General features: G+C 45.6%; 1 protein-coding gene across 1 annotated transcript; it reads right to left on the bottom strand.

The window, feature by feature from the left end:
- Positions 1-2,949: 2,949 nt before the first annotated feature.
- LOC136399260 (zinc finger protein 345-like) lies at positions 2,950-21,338 on the bottom strand. The gene is made up of 4 exons (XM_066374292.1): positions 21,178-21,338; positions 6,898-6,971; positions 5,136-5,328; positions 2,950-4,949 (listed from the first exon to the last, which is right to left on the bottom strand). The coding sequence occupies exons 2-4, from the start codon at positions 6,967-6,969 to the stop codon at positions 3,631-3,633; spliced, it is 1,584 nt and encodes a 527-aa protein (XP_066230389.1). The 5' UTR covers positions 6,970-6,971; positions 21,178-21,338; the 3' UTR covers positions 2,950-3,630.
- Between the last annotated feature and the right edge of the window lie 453 nt (positions 21,339-21,791).

The raw sequence follows: 21,791 nt of genomic DNA, 5'->3' as shown, positions 1-21,791 counted from the left end.
CTGACGTTGCCAGCTTGAGCACAGGCTCATCTGGTTTGAGCAAAAGCTCATAAGCTTGGACCCAAGGTCACTGGCTCGAGCAAGGGGTTACTCAGTCTGCTGAAGGCCTGCAGTCAAGGCACATATGAGAAATCAATCAATGAACAACTAAGGTGTCACAATGAAAAACTAATGATTGATGCTTCTCATCTCTCTCCGTTCCTGTCTATTTGTCCCTATCTATCCCTCTGACTCTCTCTCTGTAAAAAAAAAAAAAAACAACCCAAAAAAACCTCAACGTTAAAACTGTCTATACCACCTGGAGACGGAACAACTTGACATGGCCAAGATTTTATTCCTATGACTGTTATATGAGCTGTACATTGTCCTGTAACAAAGTAAAATCCATAAAGCCACTGTTGCAGGTAAGGAGTACTAGATACAAAACTTTAGTAGATGCATATAAATATGAATGCTGCATACAGTGAGGCCATAGCTACGTCAGGAAGCACACGAGAAAAGCATACAATATCTGGTTTCTATAATGGTTTTGTTGAATTTTAGGGTGAGTGCATGTGTACGAACTAAAATTTAGAGATTGAACAGATTCAGGACAGAACACTGAAAAGGTCAATGAACATTGGTGCTTCCACTTTAAACTCTTCTCACCTGGAGTTCCTGGAATCGGTAGTTTTGGCTTGAAATACACTCAAGGCACAAGTAGCGCCAATTAACATACTCTGGCCATGAGGTAAACATAGAAAATAAATTTGCATCCGCATAGTAAAGAGGATGTTTCAACCAAAAAGCTGCCAAAATTTCAGAGACTGCTCAAAAAGAATGACCAACACTTGGCTATATTCCTAACCGAGAATCAAACTTGTTAAACTCGTCCTGGTTCCAGGCCTGACCTGTGGTGGTGCAGTGGATAAAGCATTGACCTGGGAATGCTGAGGTCACCGGTTCAAAACCCTGGGCCTGCCTGGTCAAGGCACATATGGGAGTTGAAGCTTCCTGCTTCTCCCCCTCTTCTCTCTCTCTCTCTCTCTCTCAATCTCTCTCTCTCTCCTCTAAAATGAATAAATAAAAAATAAAATTAAAAAAAAACAAAAAAAAAAACTTGTCCTGGTTCCACCACTTCAGTAAACAAATAGTTAATACTATAACACAGAAATTCACTGGGACTCTAATAAAAATCAGGACCATGAAGAACATTCCGAACACTCCAAGTTTCCAACACAAATGACATTCTGTTATTTAACAAAAATCCATATAAACAGAAATGTAGGGTTCTGCTTAAAAACAAAAGTTGCGGTCCTAGCCGGTTGGCTCAGTGGTAGAGCGTCGGCCTGGCATGCAGGAGTCCTGGGTTCGATTCCCGGCCAGGGCACACAGGAGAAGCGCCCATCTGCTTCTCCACCCCTCCCCCTCTCCTTCCTCTCTGTCTCTCTCTTCCCCTCCCGCAGCCAAGGCTCCACTGGAGCAGTTTGCCCCGAGCTGAGGATGGCTCTGTGGCCTCTGCCTCAGGCGCTAGAATGGCGCTGACTGCAACAGAGCAACGCCCGGGAGGGGCAGAGCATCCCCCCCTGGTGGGCGTGCCGGGTGGATCCCGGTCAGGCGCGTGCTGGAGTCTGTCTGACTGCCTCCCCGTTTCTGGCTTCGGAAAAATACAAACAAACAAACCCCACAAAAGTTGTGGGATACATACTTTGTGAAAAATAGACTGCAAAATATTCTCCAAATTCTGAAGTATCATTGCATGAGAAAATAAAATCGTTTTAAAGATTTTAATTACTGATTATACGGGGCAGGGGGCAGGGAGAGAGAAGTATCAACTCACAGTTGCCCCACACCTCAGCTGTTCATTGCTTGCTTGTAGTGTGTGCCCTGACCGGGCAAGCCCAGGGTTTCAAGCTGGCGATCAGCGTTCCAGGCTGACGCTCTATCCACTCTGCAACTACCGGCCAGGCAACACGAGAAAAATTTTCAGCTGCTGATCAGAGCCCGCAAGGGCTAGCACAGCTGGAGTGGAAGAGGGCGAGCAGCGAGATGCTGGGATCACAACCCTTCAAAAGAAAACAGCGGCAACGCTTCTGTAACTGAGAATAACAATGAAGAAACAGAGAGGAATGGGAAATAGGAAATTAAACAAATACACTTGGTCTCACTCTGCCTCTCTCTCTCTCTCTCTGTCTCAAAGAAAAATACTCGACTAAGTGCAAGAAAAAATACTTCCCTTTTCCCTCTCCCTCTCCATGTCTCTAAAAATCAATACAAATTAAGGCCCGGCTGGAGGCTGGAGACTTCGGTTGGTTAATGTCCTTCCGGAGCGCTGAAGTGGCTGGTTCTGTAAGGTCAGGGCACATTCGGGAGCAGCTTGACGTTCCTGTCTCTGTCTCTCCTGCCTCTCTCAAAAACAAGACAAAAAAAGACAAATGAAAGCAGACTTTATAACTCACAAGCCCTGGAGGCACAGCACAGGTCTGTAGTCTGTTCCCGGAGGCCGCAGCCTATCAGCAGAGTAGCAGGACCCGGGACACGTGACTTGATTACTGTCTATCTGCCCAGTCCTTTCTGGTTCTCAAAGTTTATATTGCTCAGAATGAACCAAACAGAGTAAGACTTCCCCAAGCTATGTTGAGAGCTTATCTAAATCCCACATATAGTGAACCCCAGTGAGGTGCAAGGGAGACAGTGGCCCCCAGGGGCTGCCAAAGACTAACGTGAGAAGCAGACATTAGCTGTGAGTCCGTGTGCATGCACTCCTGGGAGAGGGCAGGGGCCGGTCAGGGGGCTCGCTCCGCAAAACAAAGCCCAGGGAAGCGACATCATGAAGCAGCGGGTCTCTCCTACTCTCCCTTCCTCTCTAAAATCAATAAAATAAGCATTGAAATAAAAACAAAGAAATGCCAGAGCACTTCTAAAGAATTATCTTGTTACCTACAACCTTGAAAAAAATATACGTGAACGCATTAAAAATCATTCAGGTTTATTAATAAAAACAATATTAAGTTTACACATACTCTAAAGTATGACACTTTGTAAATATTTGTGAAAAATATACACTACAAACATAGAAGAACTGTTCTTGTTCTTCTAATATAAAGATTTGAGAGTTGCGGTTTCTTTGATTGAATGGAGGCAAACAATTTAAGTAGCCAATACATAAAAGTACAATAATTTTATACATTTAGAGATGACTTATCAACACTTTCTCAGATACCCCTCATCACTTTTTTATTTCAAGCACATCAGCTAACATTCATCACTTCAATCTATGGCTACTATGATGATACTTCAGAATTTTTAATAATCTGCCACCATATTTTCCTTAAAGAGTATTTGAGAAAAGTATTTAAAATTAACAATATTCCTCTGTCTCATGTTAATCTAAATAATAAAGATGCCCTTCTGGATGACAAAGAATAAATTTCTAAGTCAACAAACAGCATCTCCAGTTAGATTTTCTTCAGACATTGTGATCTGCAATGACCTCAGTCTTCCATGAAAAAGTTGCTATAAGTGAAACCAACCTAATATACAAGAGCTCACAGAGATTTAAAAAAGCAATGTTCAACCTTATGATTTCATACTCAACACACACACACACACACAGAATAAAAACACAGTAGTAGCATCAAGAGTACATTCCTAAGGATTATATCCAGTATGAATTTTCTGATGGTCAGTAAGGTTTGAGGAACATCTGAAGGCTTTGGCACATACACCACATTTATAAGGCTTCTCTCCAGTATGAATCCTGTAATGTTTAGTAAGTTTTGAGTTCTGCAGAAAGGCTCTACCACAAACTCCACATTTGTAAGGTCTCTCTCCACTGTGGATTCTCTCATGCGCAGTACAATGGGAAGAAGATTTAAAGGTTTTGCCACATTCTCCACATTTGTAAGGTCTCTCTCCACTGTGAACTCTCTCGTGTACGGTACAATGTGAAGAGGTTTTAAAGCCTTTGCCACATTTTCCACATTCATAAGGCTTCTCTCCAGTGTGAACTCTGTGATGATGAGTCAGTTCTGTTTGCTCATAGAAAGCTTTCCCACACTCTACGCATTGGAAAGGTTTCTCCCCGGTATGAATTCTTCTCTCATGTTTAGTAAGATATGAACGCCTTTTAAAGGCTTTGCCACACACTTGACATATATAAGGCTTTTCTTCAGTATGACTTTTCTCATTTTGTGTAAGACTTGAACGGTCATCAAAAGTTTTGTCATATTCTTCACATTTGTAAGGCTTCTCTCCAGAATGAGTCATTTGATGTTGAGTAAGGTATGAACGCAAAGAAAAGGCCTTCCCACACTCCTTACAACTGTAACGTTTCTCCACAGTATGAGTGATCTGATGCTGAGTAAGTTTTGAGGAGCTATTAAAGGCTTTGCCACATTCTCCACATTTATAAGGTTTCTCCCCAGTGTGAGTTCTTCGATGTAAAGTAAATGTTGAGGACTGCTTAAATGCTTTGCCACACTCGCTACACTTGTAAGGCTTCTTCCCAGTATGAATATTCTCATGGTCAGTAAGAACAGAACGCCATTTAAAGGCTTTGCCACATATTGGACATATGTAAGGCTTTTCTTCACTATGATTTTTCTCATGTTGCGTGAGACTCGAACGGTAATAAAAAGTTTTGCCACATTTTCCACATTTGTAAGGCCTCTCTCCAGAATGACTCATTTCATGTTCAGTAAGGAATGACTGAAAAGGAAAGCCTTTCCCACACTCCTTACATCTGTAAATTCTCTCTCCGCTATGAGTGACCTGATGTTTAACAAGTTTTGAGGAGCAATAAAAGGCTTTGCCACATTCTCCACATTTGTAAGGTCTCTCCCCAGTATGAATTTTCTCGTGTTCCACAAGACCTGAAGGCCACTTAAACTGTTTCCCACACGTTTTACATTTGTAAGGCTTCTCTTCAGTGTGACTCTTCTGATGCTGACTAAGACCTGAAAAACAAACTAAATGTATTAACACATTTTTTACAGGTGTAAGGATTTTGTCTAGAATGGATTTTCCTAAATCTAGATTACATATCTGACTGAAGGTTCTCCCACCCGTATTACATTTGTAAGCTTCCTTGCCAGTATGAACGTTCTCTTGTTCAGTATGATTTAAAGATGACTTAAAATATTTGACACATTTACCTTGTTTCTTTGTCTCCTCCACAATATGCATATCATGATGAACAGTCTGATTTGACACTTGATCAAAATCTTTTCCATCTCTATCACGGTCTTCTGGAAGCTCAGTTCTCTGATCTTCATTAGGATAGGACTCTTGGTTAAAGTTTTCCCAATGTTTTTTCCACTGATAATCTCTGTCTCCATTATCTGTACTCTGTTAGACATTGAAGATAGAAAGGTTTTCAGTGACAGATGAATTTGTGTGTTCTTTTTTAGATTTATTAATTTTACAGAGAGAGGAGGGGGTGGCAAGAAGTATCAACACAAGGTTATTTCACTTAGTTGTTCATTGCTCGCTTGTCATGAATGCCTTGACCAGGCAAGCCCAGGGTTTTGAACCAGTGACCTCAGTGTTCTAAGTCAACGCTTTATCTGCTGCACCACCACAGGTCAGGATATGTGACAGATAAAATCCATTAAACATGTACAGTTATTCTCTGTAACTACTCTGTGGTACCTAGTAAACCATGATGGCTGTATAAAAAAATGCTCCCACGTTTATGAAACTTTGGACATTGGAATAAAAGAAAACATTTTTTGGTGGAAGAATAATGATGCCCTGTTATAGGAATTGACAAGTCAATCGATCACATTTAAACTTTGTACGTACTATCCTGACCGGTGCTAACACAGTGTATAGCATGTTGACCTGGGGCGCTGAGGGCCCTGGTTCAAAACCCCGAGGTCACTGGCTTCAAGTATGGGCTCGTCAGCTTGAGTGTGGGGCCAGTGACTTAAGAGTGGGATCATCAACATGATCGCAACATCACTGGCTTGAACCCAAAAGGTAGCTGGCTGACGATCAAGGATGCTGGCTTGAGGCCCCAGGTCAAGGCACATGTGAGAAACAATAAACAACTAAAGTAACGCAACTATCAGTTGGTATTTCTCATCTCGCTCGTCCCTTCACTCTACCTCCTGTCTCTAAAAAAAAAAAAAAGGAAAAACAAAAGGAACAAACCTTTATGTGCAATATAAAATCTCTAAATTTTAAAAAAATGATTGAAAATTTAATTCCATTCTAAATGTTTTCTTTAAAAATAATTTTAAAAGACAGTGAAATATCAATTTGTTCTTATATATATATATGCATTTATTGGTTGATTCTTTTAGGTGCCCTGATTGGGGTCAAACCAATATTCTTGTGTTGGAACAATCCTCTAACCAACTCAGCAACACAGCCAAGGTCCCATCAACATTTTAACAATTAAAATGACTATTCAAACAATGGATTTTAAGAGTTCACTTTTCCCAATTTCCTTTCCAACAATATAGAACATTAAAAAATGAATAAATAAACAAACAAAAGAAAGAGACTGATCTACAAATTAAACTGATGTCAAGCGAGTTTCCCCATACCTGTAATGCCTTTGACTGACCTCTTTAAGTAACACAGATTTTAATGAGTAACTGCACTAGGTTGGTTCTGTTCATATTTTTTTTTAGACTTTATTCAGGTTTGTTTTTTGGTTGTTTTTTTTTCAAGAAGAGAAAGAGAGAAGAGGTAGAGGAACAGGAAGCATCAACTCCCATACGTGCTTTGACCAGGCAAGCCCAGGGTTTTGAACTGGCGACCTCCACATTTCAAGTCAACACTTTCTCCACTGCACCACCACAAGTCAGGAAGTTCTGTTCACATTAACATCCTTTCTTATAAGTCTTCCCAAAACACCAAGGCTTTCATTAAGTGTACATTACCAAAGCTACACTTTCCATAGCTTACCATCATTATTTTAGATGATAAATCTTCTATTTCTGGCTTTTCAAATAAGGTCTGGTTGTCTTCAGATGACATGGCTGAAACAGACAAAATAATTTTCACAGTATGACACTCAGGTTAATCATTTTACCAGAAGGAACTGACCCAATTACATTTCTGAGGAGTCTAAAAGTAAGTTGAGTTCCAAACAAGCCTACAAAAGGTAACAATAAGGAAAGTCATATCAGAGAGACAAAAAATGTTAACATTTGCCCACAATGCCTGCTCAAACACCCTGGCCCACAGTGGTAATATTATTATAAGAAAAGCCTGCCCTGGCCGGTTGGCTCAGCGGTAGAGCGTCGGCCTAGCGTGCGGAGGACCCGGGTTCGATTCCCGGCCAGGGCACATAGGAGAAGCGCCCATTTGCTTCTCCACCCCTCCGCCGCGCTTTCCTCTCTGTCTCTCTCTTCCCCTCCTGCAGCCAAGGCTCCACTGGAGCAAAGATGGCCCGGGTGCTGGGCATGGCTCTGTGGCCTCTGCCTCAGGCGCTAGAGTGGCTCTGGTCGCAATATGGCGACGCCCAGGATGGGCAGAGCATCGCCCCCTGGGGGGCAGAGCACCGCCCCTGGTGGGTGTGCCGGGTGGATCCCTGTCGGGCGCATGCGGGAGTCTGTCTGACTGTCTCTCCCTGTTTCCAGCTTCAGAAAAATGAAAAAAAAAAAAAAAAGAAAAGCCTGACTCCCAGGTTCATTTCAGGAGACAGAGATGACGAGATGAGGGAATGTGTGTTCAGTGATCTCGCTGTTTAGCCTGACACAGTGCTCACACGGCAGCACAGGGTGGATGCATTGTAGCGGGTACAGAGGTCACGAGGTGCTTAAGTGTTCCAACACCACAGAGACTGCCGTAGTAAAGACAAATATGGATAAAGATACCACAGGCTCTAAGAAAAAGACAGAAAAGATCTGAAAGTACACATGCACACGAAAGTATTTTTTAGTTTTTATTTCCTGATTTTAGAGAGAGTGAGGTAGGGAGAGAAAGAGACAGAATGCAAGAGAGAAAACAAAGATTAGTTGTTCCACTGAGTTATGCATCCTTTAGCTGCTTCTTTTTTTTTTTTTTTTTACAGAGGCAGAGATAGACAGGGACAGACAGACAGGAATGGAGAGAGATGAGAAGCATCAATCATCAGTTTCTCGTTGCGCGTTGCGACTTCTTAGTTGTTCATTGATTGCTTTCTCACATGTGCCTTGACCGCGGGCCTTCAGCAGACCGAGTAACCCCCTGCTGGAGCCAGCGACCTTGGGTCTAAGCTGGTGAGCTCTTTGCTCAAGCCAGATGAGCCCCCGCTCAAGCTGGCGACCTTGGGGTCTCGAACCTGGGTCCTTCCGCATCCCAGTCCGACACTCTATCCACTGCGCCACCACCTGGTCAGGCCCTTTAGCTGATTCTTGTATGTGCCCCGAGCGGAGAACAAACCCATAACCGTGGGGTGGCAGGACTGCTCTAACCAACTGAGCAACACGGCAAGGCCAATCCTCAATTTATACATAAAATTATAACAGAAATTAGAATTACTCCCATATCTGACTGTTACTTGTTTTCTCCTATAAAAAGCAAGTTCATAGGGCCTAGGTATTTACAATTTCAAACCTCGACTCGACATGAAGACAAACAGAGAAACGGGAAAACAGACCAATCTGAAGAACAAAACAAATCTCCAGACTGTGGCACTGTTACTAAAAACACATTAATTATCTGAAAAATAATTTAAAATATTCATCTTAAAATGGAAAAGAAGACAAAACTGACAACTACATAATATCAGGATAACTGTGCATGACCAAAACATAAATGCATAAACAAAGGAAGTATAAAATAAACCAAAAATAAAGGAAAGCTGAAAATCACAATATTACAGTAAAAATATACAGTAGCATTATCAACAAAAGATGTGACCAAGCTGAAAAACGAATACATAAAGTTGAATAGTTCAGATAAAATTTAATACAGGGAATCCAAGAAAAATGTGGAAAAGTAAAGACAGCCTAAAGAACTCATGGGACACCATTAAACCAGCCACTTTGTACATTAACTGGGCACCATAAAAACCAGAATAAAAAGAAGTAAATAGCTTACATGAAAAATTAATAGTTTAAAATTCCAACATTTGGACATAGAAAGAGATAATTTCAAGCACATCAATGAATTTTAAGTAACATGGATATGAAAAAGTCAACAGAAGGACATATTATAATCAAAATATCATGAGTGCCAGACATCAACTATTGTAAGAGTATAAAATAATAACTTGTCATGACAAAGACAGCTCCTCTGAGACTGTATCAGTGGACAGCCACATTCAGTTCACTAGGTGCCTCGTGCCAGGTGTCCCCAGCAAAACACAGGTGGTGACTGATCTTGGCCTGCACCTCCCGGGAACCCCCAGAGCAGCTCCTCCAGCGGACAGCATCAGAGCACCTCAAAGCACCACCACCAACCCCTTCTATAAGCCACACACTCAAGGGGCTGACTCAGCGGGCACCAGAGCGCTGCTGTCCTCATCCCTGCTCTGTGGGGTGGGCGCCTTCACTGGTGACTCTCCACAGTGGTCAGTGGTGACAGCTAGACAGTGCTTTCAGCTCAATGGCCTGAAGGTACATCCTCCCCAGTGACCTGCCAATAGCAAGCAAAGTCCATCCATAAGAGGAGGGTGTGCATCGGATCATTTATAACAACATGGATGGACCTTGATAACATTACACTGAGCGAAATAAGTAAATCAGAAAAAACTAAGAACTATATGATTCCATACATAGGTGGGACATAAAAATGAGAATCAGAGACATGGACAAGAGTGTGGTGGTTATGGGGGAGGAGGAGAGGAAGGGGGTTGGAGAAGGGGAGGGGCACAAAGAAAACCAGTTAGAAGGTGATAGAAGACAACTGGACTTTGGGTGATGGGAATGCAGCATAATCAAACGTCAACTTAGAGATGTTTTCTTTGAACATATGTATCCTGATTTATCAATGTTACCCCATTAAAATTAATAATAAAAAAAGAGGAGGGTGTGCACAGACCACACAAGGGGCACAGCACAAGTGCCCATATTGGGTAACTGAAGAGACACTGGACTCGACAGAACACCTACTACATTAGGCCACTTGGTCAAGCCTGGGAGATAGAGCCACTCCTCCTAATACACTGGAACAAACACCGGGAGGCTGACAACATGAGCATAGAAAGAAACAAGTCCCAAACGAAAGAACAGAATAAAACTCCAGGGGAAAAAAAATTAAGTGAAATGGAAACAAGCAATCTACTAAATGTAGAGTTCAAAACACTAGTCATGAGGATGCTCAATGAACTTAGAATCTCAACAGCATGAAAAAGAACCAGTCAGAAATGAAGGATGCACTAAGCAAAATGAAAACTCTTTACAAGCTATCTATAGTAGAGTAGATGAAACCAAGATTCAAGGAGGATAAAAACACCCAATCAGGACAGCAAAAAGAACAAGAATCCAAAAACATGAGTACTGAATAGTATAAGGAGCCCGTAGGACAATTACAAGCAGAAAATCATGCATATCCTTAGGGTGCAAAATGAGAAGAGAACGCCAGAAAGTAAAAACAGTTTTAAAAATATAATAATGGAGCCTGACCAGGCAGTGGTACAGTGGATAGAGCCTCGGCCTGGAAGCCTGAGGACCCAGGTTTAAAACCCCATGGTTGCTGGCTTGAGCACGGTTCTGGCTCGGCAGAAGTCCCCCAGCCCATTCCCATACCCCACTCCGGTCAAGGCACATATGAGAAAGCAATCAAATGACCAACTAAGGTGCCACAATAAAGAATTAATGCTTTTCATCTCTTTTTCCTTTATGTCTGTTCCTTTCTCTGTCTCTCTTGCTAAAAACAAAATAATAAAAAAATTAAAATTAAAATGTAAAATTAAAACATCCCTGACCTGGTAAAGGATATATACAAAAAAGTCCAGGGAACTCAGACTCCCAATCCAGATCAACTGACAGAGGCCCTCTCCAATGAACATAATAATTAAAATGGCAAAGGTTACAAAGAGAGGATCCTAAATGCAGCAAGAGAATAATTCAGCCCTGGCCGGTGGAGCACTGTTCAGAAACACCAAGGTCGCAGATGGATGCCCAGTTAATGCCCACAGGAGCAGTGACAATGAATGCACAAATATGCGGAACAATGAATGAATGCTATCTTCTCTCTTCCTCTCTCTCTCCTCTTCTCTCTATCCTTTCCTCTCTTTCTCCAAAACATATCAATTAAAGAGAGAGAGAAAAGCAGTAACTACCTACAAAAGCCTCTCATACAACTGCCATCTGATTTTTCAACAGAAACTTGAGACCACAAGGGATTGGCACAATATATTCAAGAAGATAAAAAGCAAACAACTGCAGCCTGACCAGGTGTGGGCAAGTGGATAGAGTGTCATCCGGGGATGCTGAGGACTCAGGTTTGAAACCCAAAAGTTGTCAGTTTGAGCGGGTGCTCATCAGGCTTGAGTACAGGGTCATCACCCGGGATCACAGATAGGACCCCATGGTCGCTGGCTGAGCTGGAGCCCACCTTGTCAAGGTACATATGAGAAGCAATCAAAGAACAACTAAAGCCCGCAACTACCAGTTCATGCTTCTTTATCCCCTCCCCCCTTCCTGTCTCTCTCTCTCTCTCTCTGTGGGGGAAAAAAAGCAAAGAACTACAACCAAAATTACTTGAGCCAGGAAATCATTTAGAAGCAGAAAACAGATAGTTTCCCATACAAAGAGAAGCTAAAGGACTTACCTATCACTAAACCAGTATTACAAGAAACTTAATAGGGTCTCTTTTATTTAATTATCTTTTTCCTCTATTCTCAAGTGAGGAGGGGAGATAGAGAGACAGACTCCGCATCTGACTTGACCAGGATCCACCCGGCAACCCCCAACTGGGGCCAATGCTCTGGCCATCTGGGGCCATACTGGCAACTGAGCTATTTTTAGCACCTGAGGTGGAGCCAGAGGCAGATTAAGGTCAGTTGAGGCTCCGAGTGCAGAAGAAAATATTGAGCCCCTTATAACTTGGTGTCATTAAAAAAAAGTGTAAAGTTGAGGTTTTGTGGGACCCTTCAGAAGTCGGGGCCCAGGGTGAGCACCGAGTGCACCCGCTGTTAAATCCGCCTCTGGGTGGAGCTCCAGAGATACTTCCTCAGTGCCCAGGCCAATGTGCTTGAAGCAATCAAGCCACGGCTGCAGGAGAGAGACATGGAGACAGAAAGAAGGGGGAGGGGAAAGGTAGAGAAGTAGATGGTCACTCCTTCTGTGTGCCCTGACCAGGAATCAAACCTGGAACATTTGCCCTGTCCAGTTGGCTCAGTGGTAGAGCGTCGGCCTGGCGTGCAGAAATCTCGGGTTCGATTCCAGGCCAGGGCACACAGGAGAAGCACCCATCTGCTTCTCCACCCCTCCCCCTCTCCTTCCTCTCTGTCTCTCTCTTCCCCTCCCACAGCCAAGGCTCCATTGGAGCAAAGATGGCCTGGGCACTGGGGATGGCTCCTTGGCCTCTGCCCCAGGCGCTAGAGTGGCTCTGGTAGCAACAGAGCTACGACCATCGCCCCCTGGTGGGCAGAGCATAGCCCCTGGTGGGCGTGCCGGGTGGATCCTGGTGGGGTGGGGCGCATGTGGGAGTCTGTCTGACTGTCTCTCCCCGTTTCCAGCTTCAGAAAAATACAAAAAAAAACCCCCCAAAAAACCCTGGAACATTTACATGCTGGGCCGATGCTCTACGACAGAGCCTAAAGGCCAGAACTTAATTTTTTTTTTCAAGGTTTTATTTATTGACTTTAGAGAGAAAAAGAGGAGGTGATAGAGGAACAGGAAGAATCAAGTCATAGTGGTTGTGCCTGACGAGGCGGTGGCACAATGGAAAGAGCATCGAACTGGGACGTGGAGAACCTAGCTTCAAGGCTCCAAGGTCGCCAGATTGAGCGCAGGCTTGTCTGGCTTGAGCAAGGGGTCACTTGTTCTGCTGTAGCTCCCTGGCCAAGGCACATATGAGAAAGCAATCAAAGAACTTAGTTGTGCTGCAATGAAGAATTGATGCTGGCCCTGGCTGGTTGGCTCAGTGGTAGAGCGTCGGCCTGGCATGCAGGAGTCCTGGGTTCGATTCCCGGCCAGGGCACACAGGAGAAGCGCCCATCTGCTTCTCCACCACCCCCCTTCCTCTCTGTCTCTCTCTTCCCCTCCCGCAGCCGAGGCTCCCCTGGAGCAAAAAGATGGCCCGGGCGCTGGGGATGGCTCCTTGGCCTCTGCCCCAGGCGCTAGAGTGGCTCTGGTCGCGACAGAGTGACGCCCCGGAGGGGCAGAGCATCGCCCCCTGGTGGGCGTGCTGGGTGGATCCCGGTCAGGCGTATGAGGGAGTCTGTCTGACTGCCTCCCCGTTTCCAGCTTCAGAAAAAAAAAAAAAAGAAAAAAAAGAATTGATGCTTCTCATATCTCTCCTCTCCTGTCTGTCCTTCTCTCTGTCTCTGTCTGTGTCACAAAAAAATAAATAAAGTCATAGTGGTTGTTTCTCATATATACCTTGATCAGGTAAACCTAGGGTTTTGAACTGGTGACCTTAGTGTTCCAGGCCGATGCTTCATCCACTGCAGCAACACAAGTCAGGCAGGGTCTTCTTTAAGACAAAGAAAAAAAATGCAGAATATGAATAACAGACTGACCAGGCGGTAGTTCAGTGGATAGAGCATCAGACTGGGACACAGAGGACCCAGATTCAAAATCTCAAGGTCGCTGACTTGAGCACGGGGTCACTGACTTGAGTGTGGCATCACAGACATGACCCCATGGTCGCTGGCTTGAGCCCAAGGTCACTGGCTTGAGTAAGGGGTTGCTCGCTCTGCTGTAGTCCCCAGTCAATGAACAACTAAGGTGCCGCAATGAAGAATTGATGCTTCTCATCTCACCCTTCCTGTCTGTCTGTCCCAGCTTCTGTCTCTGTCACAGAAAAAAAAAAAATCAAGAATATGAATAATAAATGGCCACGAAAAAGAGAACTAAATCGTACCATTTGTCACAAGGATGCACCTAGAGTGTGTTCTGCTAAGTGAAATAGTCAGAGAAAGACACAGACCATATGATCTCACTCATATGTGGCATCTAGAGAATAATACCAAACCAGCCAACAAACCAGAAACACACTCACAGGCACAGAGAACAGACTAATGATGGCCGGAGGGGGGTGGGGGCTGAAGGATTGGCAGGTAAAGGTGAAGCCACTGAGAAATACACACTGGCATGTACTACAGTCATGGGATACCAAGTACAGCCTAAGAAATAAAGTAAATAATCTTGTATGAACTGTGTATGGTACCAACTCTGTACGGCAAATATCCCGGGGTTGGAGCATTGTCCAGAAGCACAGAGGTTGCCGGTACAACCCCTGGTCAGGGCACATACAGAAACAGATCAATGATCCTGTCTGCCTCCCTCTGTCTCCCTTTTCTTCACACTCTCTAAAACTCAATAATTTTAGAAAATTAGAAAAAAACAAAAGACTTTGCTGAGGTCGCTGGTTCAAAACCCTGGGCTCGCCTGGTCAAGGCACATATGGGAATTGATGCTTCCTGCTCCTCCACCTTCTCTCGCTCTCTCTTCTCTTTCTAAAAATGATTTTAAAATATCTAAAAAAAAAAAAAGTCAAAGAAAATGGAAAACACGAACAGGAAATTCATCCCCAAAATCTTAAATACCATTTACAAGTAGTATTGAAAAGGAAACCTTGTAAATAACCATAAATTCCAAGTGTGAGCGTACCCCACAAAGAGCAAACGTGCAGAAGGACATGCACTACACAGCAAGAAAACTTCACAGAAAATGCAAAGTGTTCAAAAATAAGTCTAAAGAATAATTTTATTTTTTTTCTATGTAAGTATTTATTTATTAAAGTGCACCCATTAGACAAGTATCACATGGCTTCAACCCAGTTGTTCACCGGTTTCTCTCATGTATCTTGACCAGAAAACCTGGGTGCTTTGAACCAGTGACTTCAGTGTTCCAGGTTGCCACTTTATCCAGAGTCACCACAGGTCAGAAAAGTACAGTTTTACTATATTTCAGCTCTCCTTACAGAAAATGTGCAGGCTGTAATCACTCTCAGAAAAAACCCTGTCGCATTTGTGGTGGCGCAGTGGCTAAAGCCTGAACCTGGAACGCTGGGGTTGGAGATTAGAAATCGCGGTCTTGTCGGGTTAAGGCACATAACAGCCACACCAAGAATTGATGTTTCCCGTTCCTCCCCGCCACCCACCATTCTATCCCTCTGTCCTCTCTAAAATGAATAAATCTAATTCTAAAATAAAGAAAAAGCTAATCATTGCTTTTGCCAGAAGTAAACTTTCATTTTTTCATCTGAGAGAGGGAAGGAGAGAGAGAGAGACAGAACATCAAGTTGTCCCACTATGTGCCCTGACTGGGGATGGCACCAACAACCTCCATGCTCCACAACGGTGCTACAACCAACCGAGCAATCCCCAAGGACTGAAGTAAACTTCAACTGAAAAACAAAACTCTTTCCTAAATATGAAGTGCCCAGTAGTTCTGTAACCCACTTCTTACCAAAGGAGAACTTTTCAGCATGTATCAGTACTTGTGAATCCCAAAGACAACTATGACAAAGACATCATCAAAAAGTAAAAGCAGGCCTGACCTGTGGTGGTGCAGTGCATAAAACGTCAACTTGGAACACTGAGGTTGCTGGTTTGAAACCACAGGCTTGCCTGGTCAAGGTACAGGTGAGAGTTGATGCTTCCTGCTCCTCCTCCCTTCTCTCTAAAATGAATAAATAAGTCTTTAAAAAAAAAAAAAGAAAGAAAGGAGGAAGAAAGTGAAAACATAGGACACAGTCCCGGGCAGCTCTGGACTGGACAGGAGAGATTACAGAGTGACAGTGATGACGAAAGCAGGTAACAGTGGACACTTTCCTACCTGCTGGGCAACACTCTAAGGTCCCCTATAGCAGTACCTTAATAAAGGACTCTATGAGGTAAATATTTTTTTTTTTTTTATTCATTTTAGAGAGGAGAGGGAGAGAGAGAGAGAGGAGAGATAGAGAGAAGGGGGGAGGAGCTGGAAGCATCAACTCCCATATGTGCCTTGACCAGGCAAGCCCAGGGTTTCGAACCAGCGACCTCAACATTTCCAGGTCGACACTCTACCCACTGCGCCACCACAGGTCAGGCAACTATGAGGTAAATAGATACAGTAAATTAGTATTCTGACACAGAGCAACTGTGGAATACAGAGTAGAAATTCCTTTATTTCGCACAAAGTCAAAGGACATTTTGAAGTAAAAAAAAAAAATTAGATTTTCTGACTTTGGTGAGGTGCATGGTGCTGTTATGAATTTACTGAGACTAAATGCAATAGAAACTTGTTGGAAATTATAAACCAGGATTAGACCTGTGGTGTTATAAACCAACCTGACCTGTGGTGGCACAATGAATAAAAGTGTTCACATGGAAAAAAAAAAAAAAAGCGTTCACATGGAACACTGAGGTTGCCAGTTCAAAACCCTGGGCTTCCCTGATCAAGACACATTTGAAAGTTGATGCTTACTGCTCCTCCCCCACCTCCTTATCTCTCTCTCCCCCCTCCCCCCTCCTGTCTAAAATGAATAAAATCTATAAAAAAAATAGAAATTATAAACCAGAAAACATGACAACTATCACCAATGTACCTGGGATTTCTGCAATAAATTCCAGGATGTCAACCATTTTCTTCATACATTCTTTATACAAAACAAAACTAAAACAATACGAAAGCTTGCATACAATGTGCATATTTTCCCAGGTCTTCAAAGCAATTAAAGAATCAGACCAAGGCGCCCCCACTGCTAATGTGATGACAGAGGTCACTGGAGCAAAAGCAAAGTCCCGAGAGGACGCAGGAGCACGGGACGTGTTGGAGACCAGTGTCCCTCTATGACAACAGGGATACACCTGGGCCTCTCACAGCCCTTTCCACTGCAGCAGCTTCCCAACCACACTGTAAGGTCTGCCCTCCTCTGTGACTGGCTTAGAGACAGAAAGACCTTTTTATTACAAAAAAACAAAAACAAACCAAACAACCCATGGATGTTTTGATACAGATTTTTCAATCAATTTCCAATCCAGTTTGTGCTCAGGATGTAGACATGGTAGAATATTATAATATTTTAGAAAGTGATTTTCCAAAATAGTTTCTGATGGCATCTCATTTATTCTAACATGTAAATTTTCAGACATTGAATTCCTATTCAACGTACATCACGACCACACTAGACGACTTTTCTTTCTTGTTTTCACGTGCTCTCCTCCCTCAGACGTCCACACATTCCCACAGCAATGAGAACGGGCACTGCTCTCCTGAACGCCCAAACCCAACACAACACCCTGTCACCTCCCCTGACCATCCCTGCTCCCCACTCTCACTAATGCATCCCGGGCGCTCTCCTCTCTGGGGCATGTCTGTGCCCCCCACTCACCTTTGCCTGACTCTCTCCTAAGATCCAAGGGCTCTTCTTATGCCACAAACACATGTTGCCTGTGTTTACTTCTTCTAGCTCTATGACTTCTATATACAATTTCTTTCATGACCCTGGCCAAGTGGCTGTGTGGATAAATTGCCAACCAGGTGCAACCACCAAAGGTCAATCAATGAGTACAGGAGTAAATGGAACTGACTTCTGCCAAGCCACCTTCTCTTTCAAAAAAAAAACAACAAACAAACACAGAGGTAAAAAAACCCAAAACAACAAAGTAAAACAAATGCATCCAGTAACCTTCCTGTAAATCCCTGGGCTCACTTTGGAATCACCTGGAGCCGCTCAGTAAAACAACAATGCTGCTCCATGCAGAGCAGCTCTCCAAGACTGTGGGGAAGGGCCAACATTCCTCAAGCTTTCTAATCTGAAACAAGTGGGGAACCCGTTAGCTCCAATAAAAATACAGATCCCTCAGGGATGAGGGCTCCACGCTAAGCTCTGGTTTTGCAGGTCTGCAGTGGGGCCCAGGATACGGCATCTTTATCTCAGTCCCTGCGGTGCCTGCATTGCTCCCTCAGAGCTGTTTTCAGCAGCACTGGCTGACAGGGATCAGACTTCAGACCTCCAGGTACCGTGAGAAACTGGGGCTGAACTTCTAACACTGGCTCCCTTGACAGAATTCCTTCTTCTTCTCCAGAAAACTACAGGAATTATTTTAAAAACAAGAGTATACACAGGTTTTTAGGCTGGAAAAAAATGTTAGCTGTGAAAATATGTGCATCAACTTGCACAATGACCAGACAGGCTCTGTGAGAACCAAGTTTCAGGTCCTTCAGGATTTTCAGAGTGGAAAGAGAGACTTGAGAAAAGCTCCTTGGGGGCTCACAGTCACTAAATCAATAATTTACACAAAATTAAAGAAAAAGTTGCATTAGATGAATTCATGATACTAGATCCTGACTGTTAAGATCATAGACATTTTTACCAAATGCACTCTCAGATAGCCTAACAGTTATTAAGCACTAATGGCTGTTGCAACACATGATACACAGTAGAAAGGATGCAGGGCTCAGAAATTAAACTAGACCCAATACATTTTTTTTTTTCTTTTTTTTGTATTTTTCTGAAGCTGGGAACGGGGAGAGACAGTCAGACAGACTCCCGCATGCGCCCGACCGGGATCCACCCGGCACGCCCACCAGGGGCGACGCTCTGCCCACCAGGGGGCGATGCTCTGCCCATCCTGGGCGTCGCCATGTTGCGACCAGAGCCACTCTAGCGCCTGAGGCAGAGGCCACAGAGCCATCCCCAGCGCCCGGGCCATCTTTGCTCCAATGGAGCCTTGGCTGCGGGAGGGGAAGAGAGAGACAGAGAGGAAAGCGCGGCGGAGGAGTGGAGAAGCAAATGGGCGCTTCTCCTATGTGCCCTGGCCGGGAATCGAACCCGGGTCCTCCGCACGCTAGGCCGACGCTCTACCGCTGAGCCAACCGGCCAGGGCTAGACCCAATACATTTAAAGGGAAAATGATACGAAATCTTTCTTAATGAAATGTTTTCTATGGTCAAAGCTTTAAAGAGTTGCCCTGGCCGGTTGGCTCAGTGGTAGAGCGTCGGCCTGGCGTGCAGAAGTCCCGGGTTCGATTCCTGGCCAAGGCACCCAGGAGGGGCGCCCATCTGCTTCTCCACCCCTCCCCCTCTCCTTCCTCTCTGTCTCTCTCTTCCTCTCCCGCAGCCGAGCTCGGCTCCATTGGAGCAAAGGTGGCCCAGGCGCTGGGGATGGCTTCTTGGCTTCTGCCCCAGGCGCTAGAGTGGTTCTGGTCGCAAGGAAGAGAAGGCCCGGAGGGGCAGAGCATCGCCCCCTGGTGGGCGTGCCGGGTGGATCCTGGTTGGTAGGGCGCATGCAGGAGTCTGACTGTCTCTCCCCGTTTCCAGCTTCAGAAAAATACAAAAAAAAAAAAAGCTTTAAAGAGTTGAGACTACCTCATATTTAGAAAAGAATGTTTATTAAAAACTCATTATCAAATATCACCAATGCTTATTTCAGGAGTTAATGACTACAAAAAAGCAGATATTCAACAGACTAAATTTGTCTCAGAATGTTTTTAAAAAATGCATTAAATGTGAGACATCTAATGAAAAAAGCAAATCCAGTGGAAAGAAACAAAGACCCAATGCTTTTCATACTCCTTGAAAAAGCTAACACATAATTTTATTAACCAAGTTCATCACAATAAATTCAATTTAAAATTATAAACAGAAAAAAAGCATCACGTGTTGACAAGGTAGCCCTTTGTTGTATTGTTCTCTATGTATATTTCTATCCCCTCCCTGCTTCTGTGCACCATCCTCCTTTTCTGTTTCCCTCTATCCTCCCCTGCTCTCTCTCTCCTTTTCTCTATTCCTGTCCCTACACCTGTTCACTGAAACTCGTGTAATATATTTCATCTTCCGTTTCTCTATCTCAAACTTTGTGATTGATCCCATTTACAAGGACGTCTGCGAGTCTCTCGCATACCTGTGTCTCCTGCTGCCCTGTTCTTCTTTCCTGCCACCCCTACCCGCAGGCTGACTCAGAGCTGTTTCTCCCTCGGCTCCCTCATCCCTAAACCCCCTTTCTGTCCCTAGTCGCCCCCCCAGCTCTCCTCCTCTGAGCCACTCCCTCCTTCTGAAGTGCCCCGTCTTGCGCGCCCACTTCTGCTCCCCAGCCCCCCTCCCTGAGCCCTTCTCTCCGGGCCCCTCCCTTTCCTCGGGATTTTCCCCCTTTCTTCTCCTCGTGCTCCTTTCCTCCGGTTACTGTCACTCTCCCCGTCGCGGTCCCGTCCCCCCCCCCCCCCCCCCCCCGCACCTCCACGTGGCCGTCTCTTCATGGCCCCTCACTGACCTCTCCTCCCCCTCCCGTGTCTCTCTCCGTCCCCTGACCCCTCCCAACCCCGCTCTGCACGTCCCCGGGGCCCCTTCGCTGTCACCGCTCCCACACAGCCCTCCCTGCGCGGGGCCGGGGGCTCTTCTGGGGACCCCGCGTTCCTACCCCGATCCCCTCCCCATGGAGAGTGTGCTCTTCCAGGCCCTGGCCGGTTAGCACAGCGTATAGCGTGCAGGCCAGGAGTATGGACGTCTGAGGTTGGATCTGGGTCAGGGCACAGGAGAGTAGTGACAATCTACTTCTCTTCTCCTCCCTCTCCGCATTCTCTCCCTCATCCCCTCCCCCAGCCAGTGGCTCTGATTGGCTCAAGTTTCTGCCCCAGGCGCTGTCACTGAGCAGAGCTAGTTGAGCGAGCACAACAGCCTCAGACGCTAAAAATAGCTGCATTGGAGCACTGGCCCAGGAGAGGGTGGTGGCGGGGTGGATGGCGCAAGCTAGGATCTATCTCCCCTCCTCTCACTTAAAAGAAATAAAGAAGGAATATAAGTGCTCTTCCTGGACCCGGGCCTCTTATTAAATGGGTTGGGGTTTCAGGAGGGGGTCCGCAGGTCCCTAGGCCCCCGGGGGGTGCAGTCTGGGCCCTACGGGCCAAGAGAGGCCGGGCGGGGGGAGGGGCGCACACTGTCCGTCTCCCGGGACTTTAAACAGCGCGGGGGAAGGGGAGCTGCCCTCTCGGGACCGAGGCAGGAAACCCGGCGGCAGGGGAGGGGGGTCCCACACCCCACGGCGGGGGGGGGGGGGGGACACGGGCGGGGCGGCCTCAGTTTCCCCGGAAACCGACGCGGAGCCCCCACCCGGCAGCGCAGCGGGCAGGCTCGGGGCCTCTCACCGGGACTCCGCACTCACCGCTGGGGGCTCGGGAGCGGGGCTCTCGGCGTCCGCAACGACCCTCAGGCGCCCCGCGTGCAGGAATGGGGACGGGGAGGAGCGAGTTTAAACCGGGAAGACCGTCTCCAGACCTCCGTGTCCTTACCGACTCCACAGCCACTTCAAGGTCTGAAAGCAGCCGCGCGCGTGCGCATCGACTCAAAACCTTGGAGGAGTGGGCGGTGGGGACCGCCCGCCCGAGCGCTTCCGCAATGGGCGGGGCGGGGACCAGAGGTGGGTTGGTGCCCAGATAGCGGCCGGGCGAGGGGCGGGTGCAGGGGCGGAGCTTGGGCTTTCCTCTAATTCCTCTCACTGGTATGGTCTTTTCTCGTTTATTGGTATGACACACCCACATCATTATTACTAAGAAATTTTTTTTTCTTGAGAGAAATGGAGACAGAGAGACAGACTCAGGCATGCGCTGTGGACCGGGACCCACCCTGCATCCCTCTCTGAGGATGCTGTTGGAATCAACCGAGCTATTTTTAGCACCAGAGTCTGATGGCTCCGACCAATGTAGCTATCCTCGATGCCAGGGCGGTGCTGGAACCAATCAAGGCACTGGCTGAGGGAAAGGAAGAAGGATAGAAATG

This window comes from Saccopteryx leptura, chromosome 3 (genome assembly GCF_036850995.1).
Source record: "Saccopteryx leptura isolate mSacLep1 chromosome 3, mSacLep1_pri_phased_curated, whole genome shotgun sequence".
Taxonomy (NCBI): domain Eukaryota; kingdom Metazoa; phylum Chordata; class Mammalia; order Chiroptera; family Emballonuridae; genus Saccopteryx; species Saccopteryx leptura.
The sequence above is the reverse complement of the archived record's forward strand: the minus strand, read 5'-3'. Positions and strand labels throughout refer to the sequence as shown.

Bases quoted from the DNA above. Each gene is read 5' to 3' on its own strand.
- LOC136399260 (XM_066374292.1), bottom strand. From the start codon at position 6,969: ATGTCATCTGAAGACAACCAGACCTTATTTGAAAAGCCAGAAATAGAA. The intron at 5,329-6,897 runs GTAAGCTATGGA...AATGTCTAACAG, and splicing joins TATCATCTAAAATAATGATG to AGTACAGATAATGGAGACAG. The intron at 4,950-5,135 runs GTAAATGTGTCA...TAATACATTTAG, and splicing joins GGAGGAGACAAAGAAACAAG to TTTGTTTTTCAGGTCTTAGT.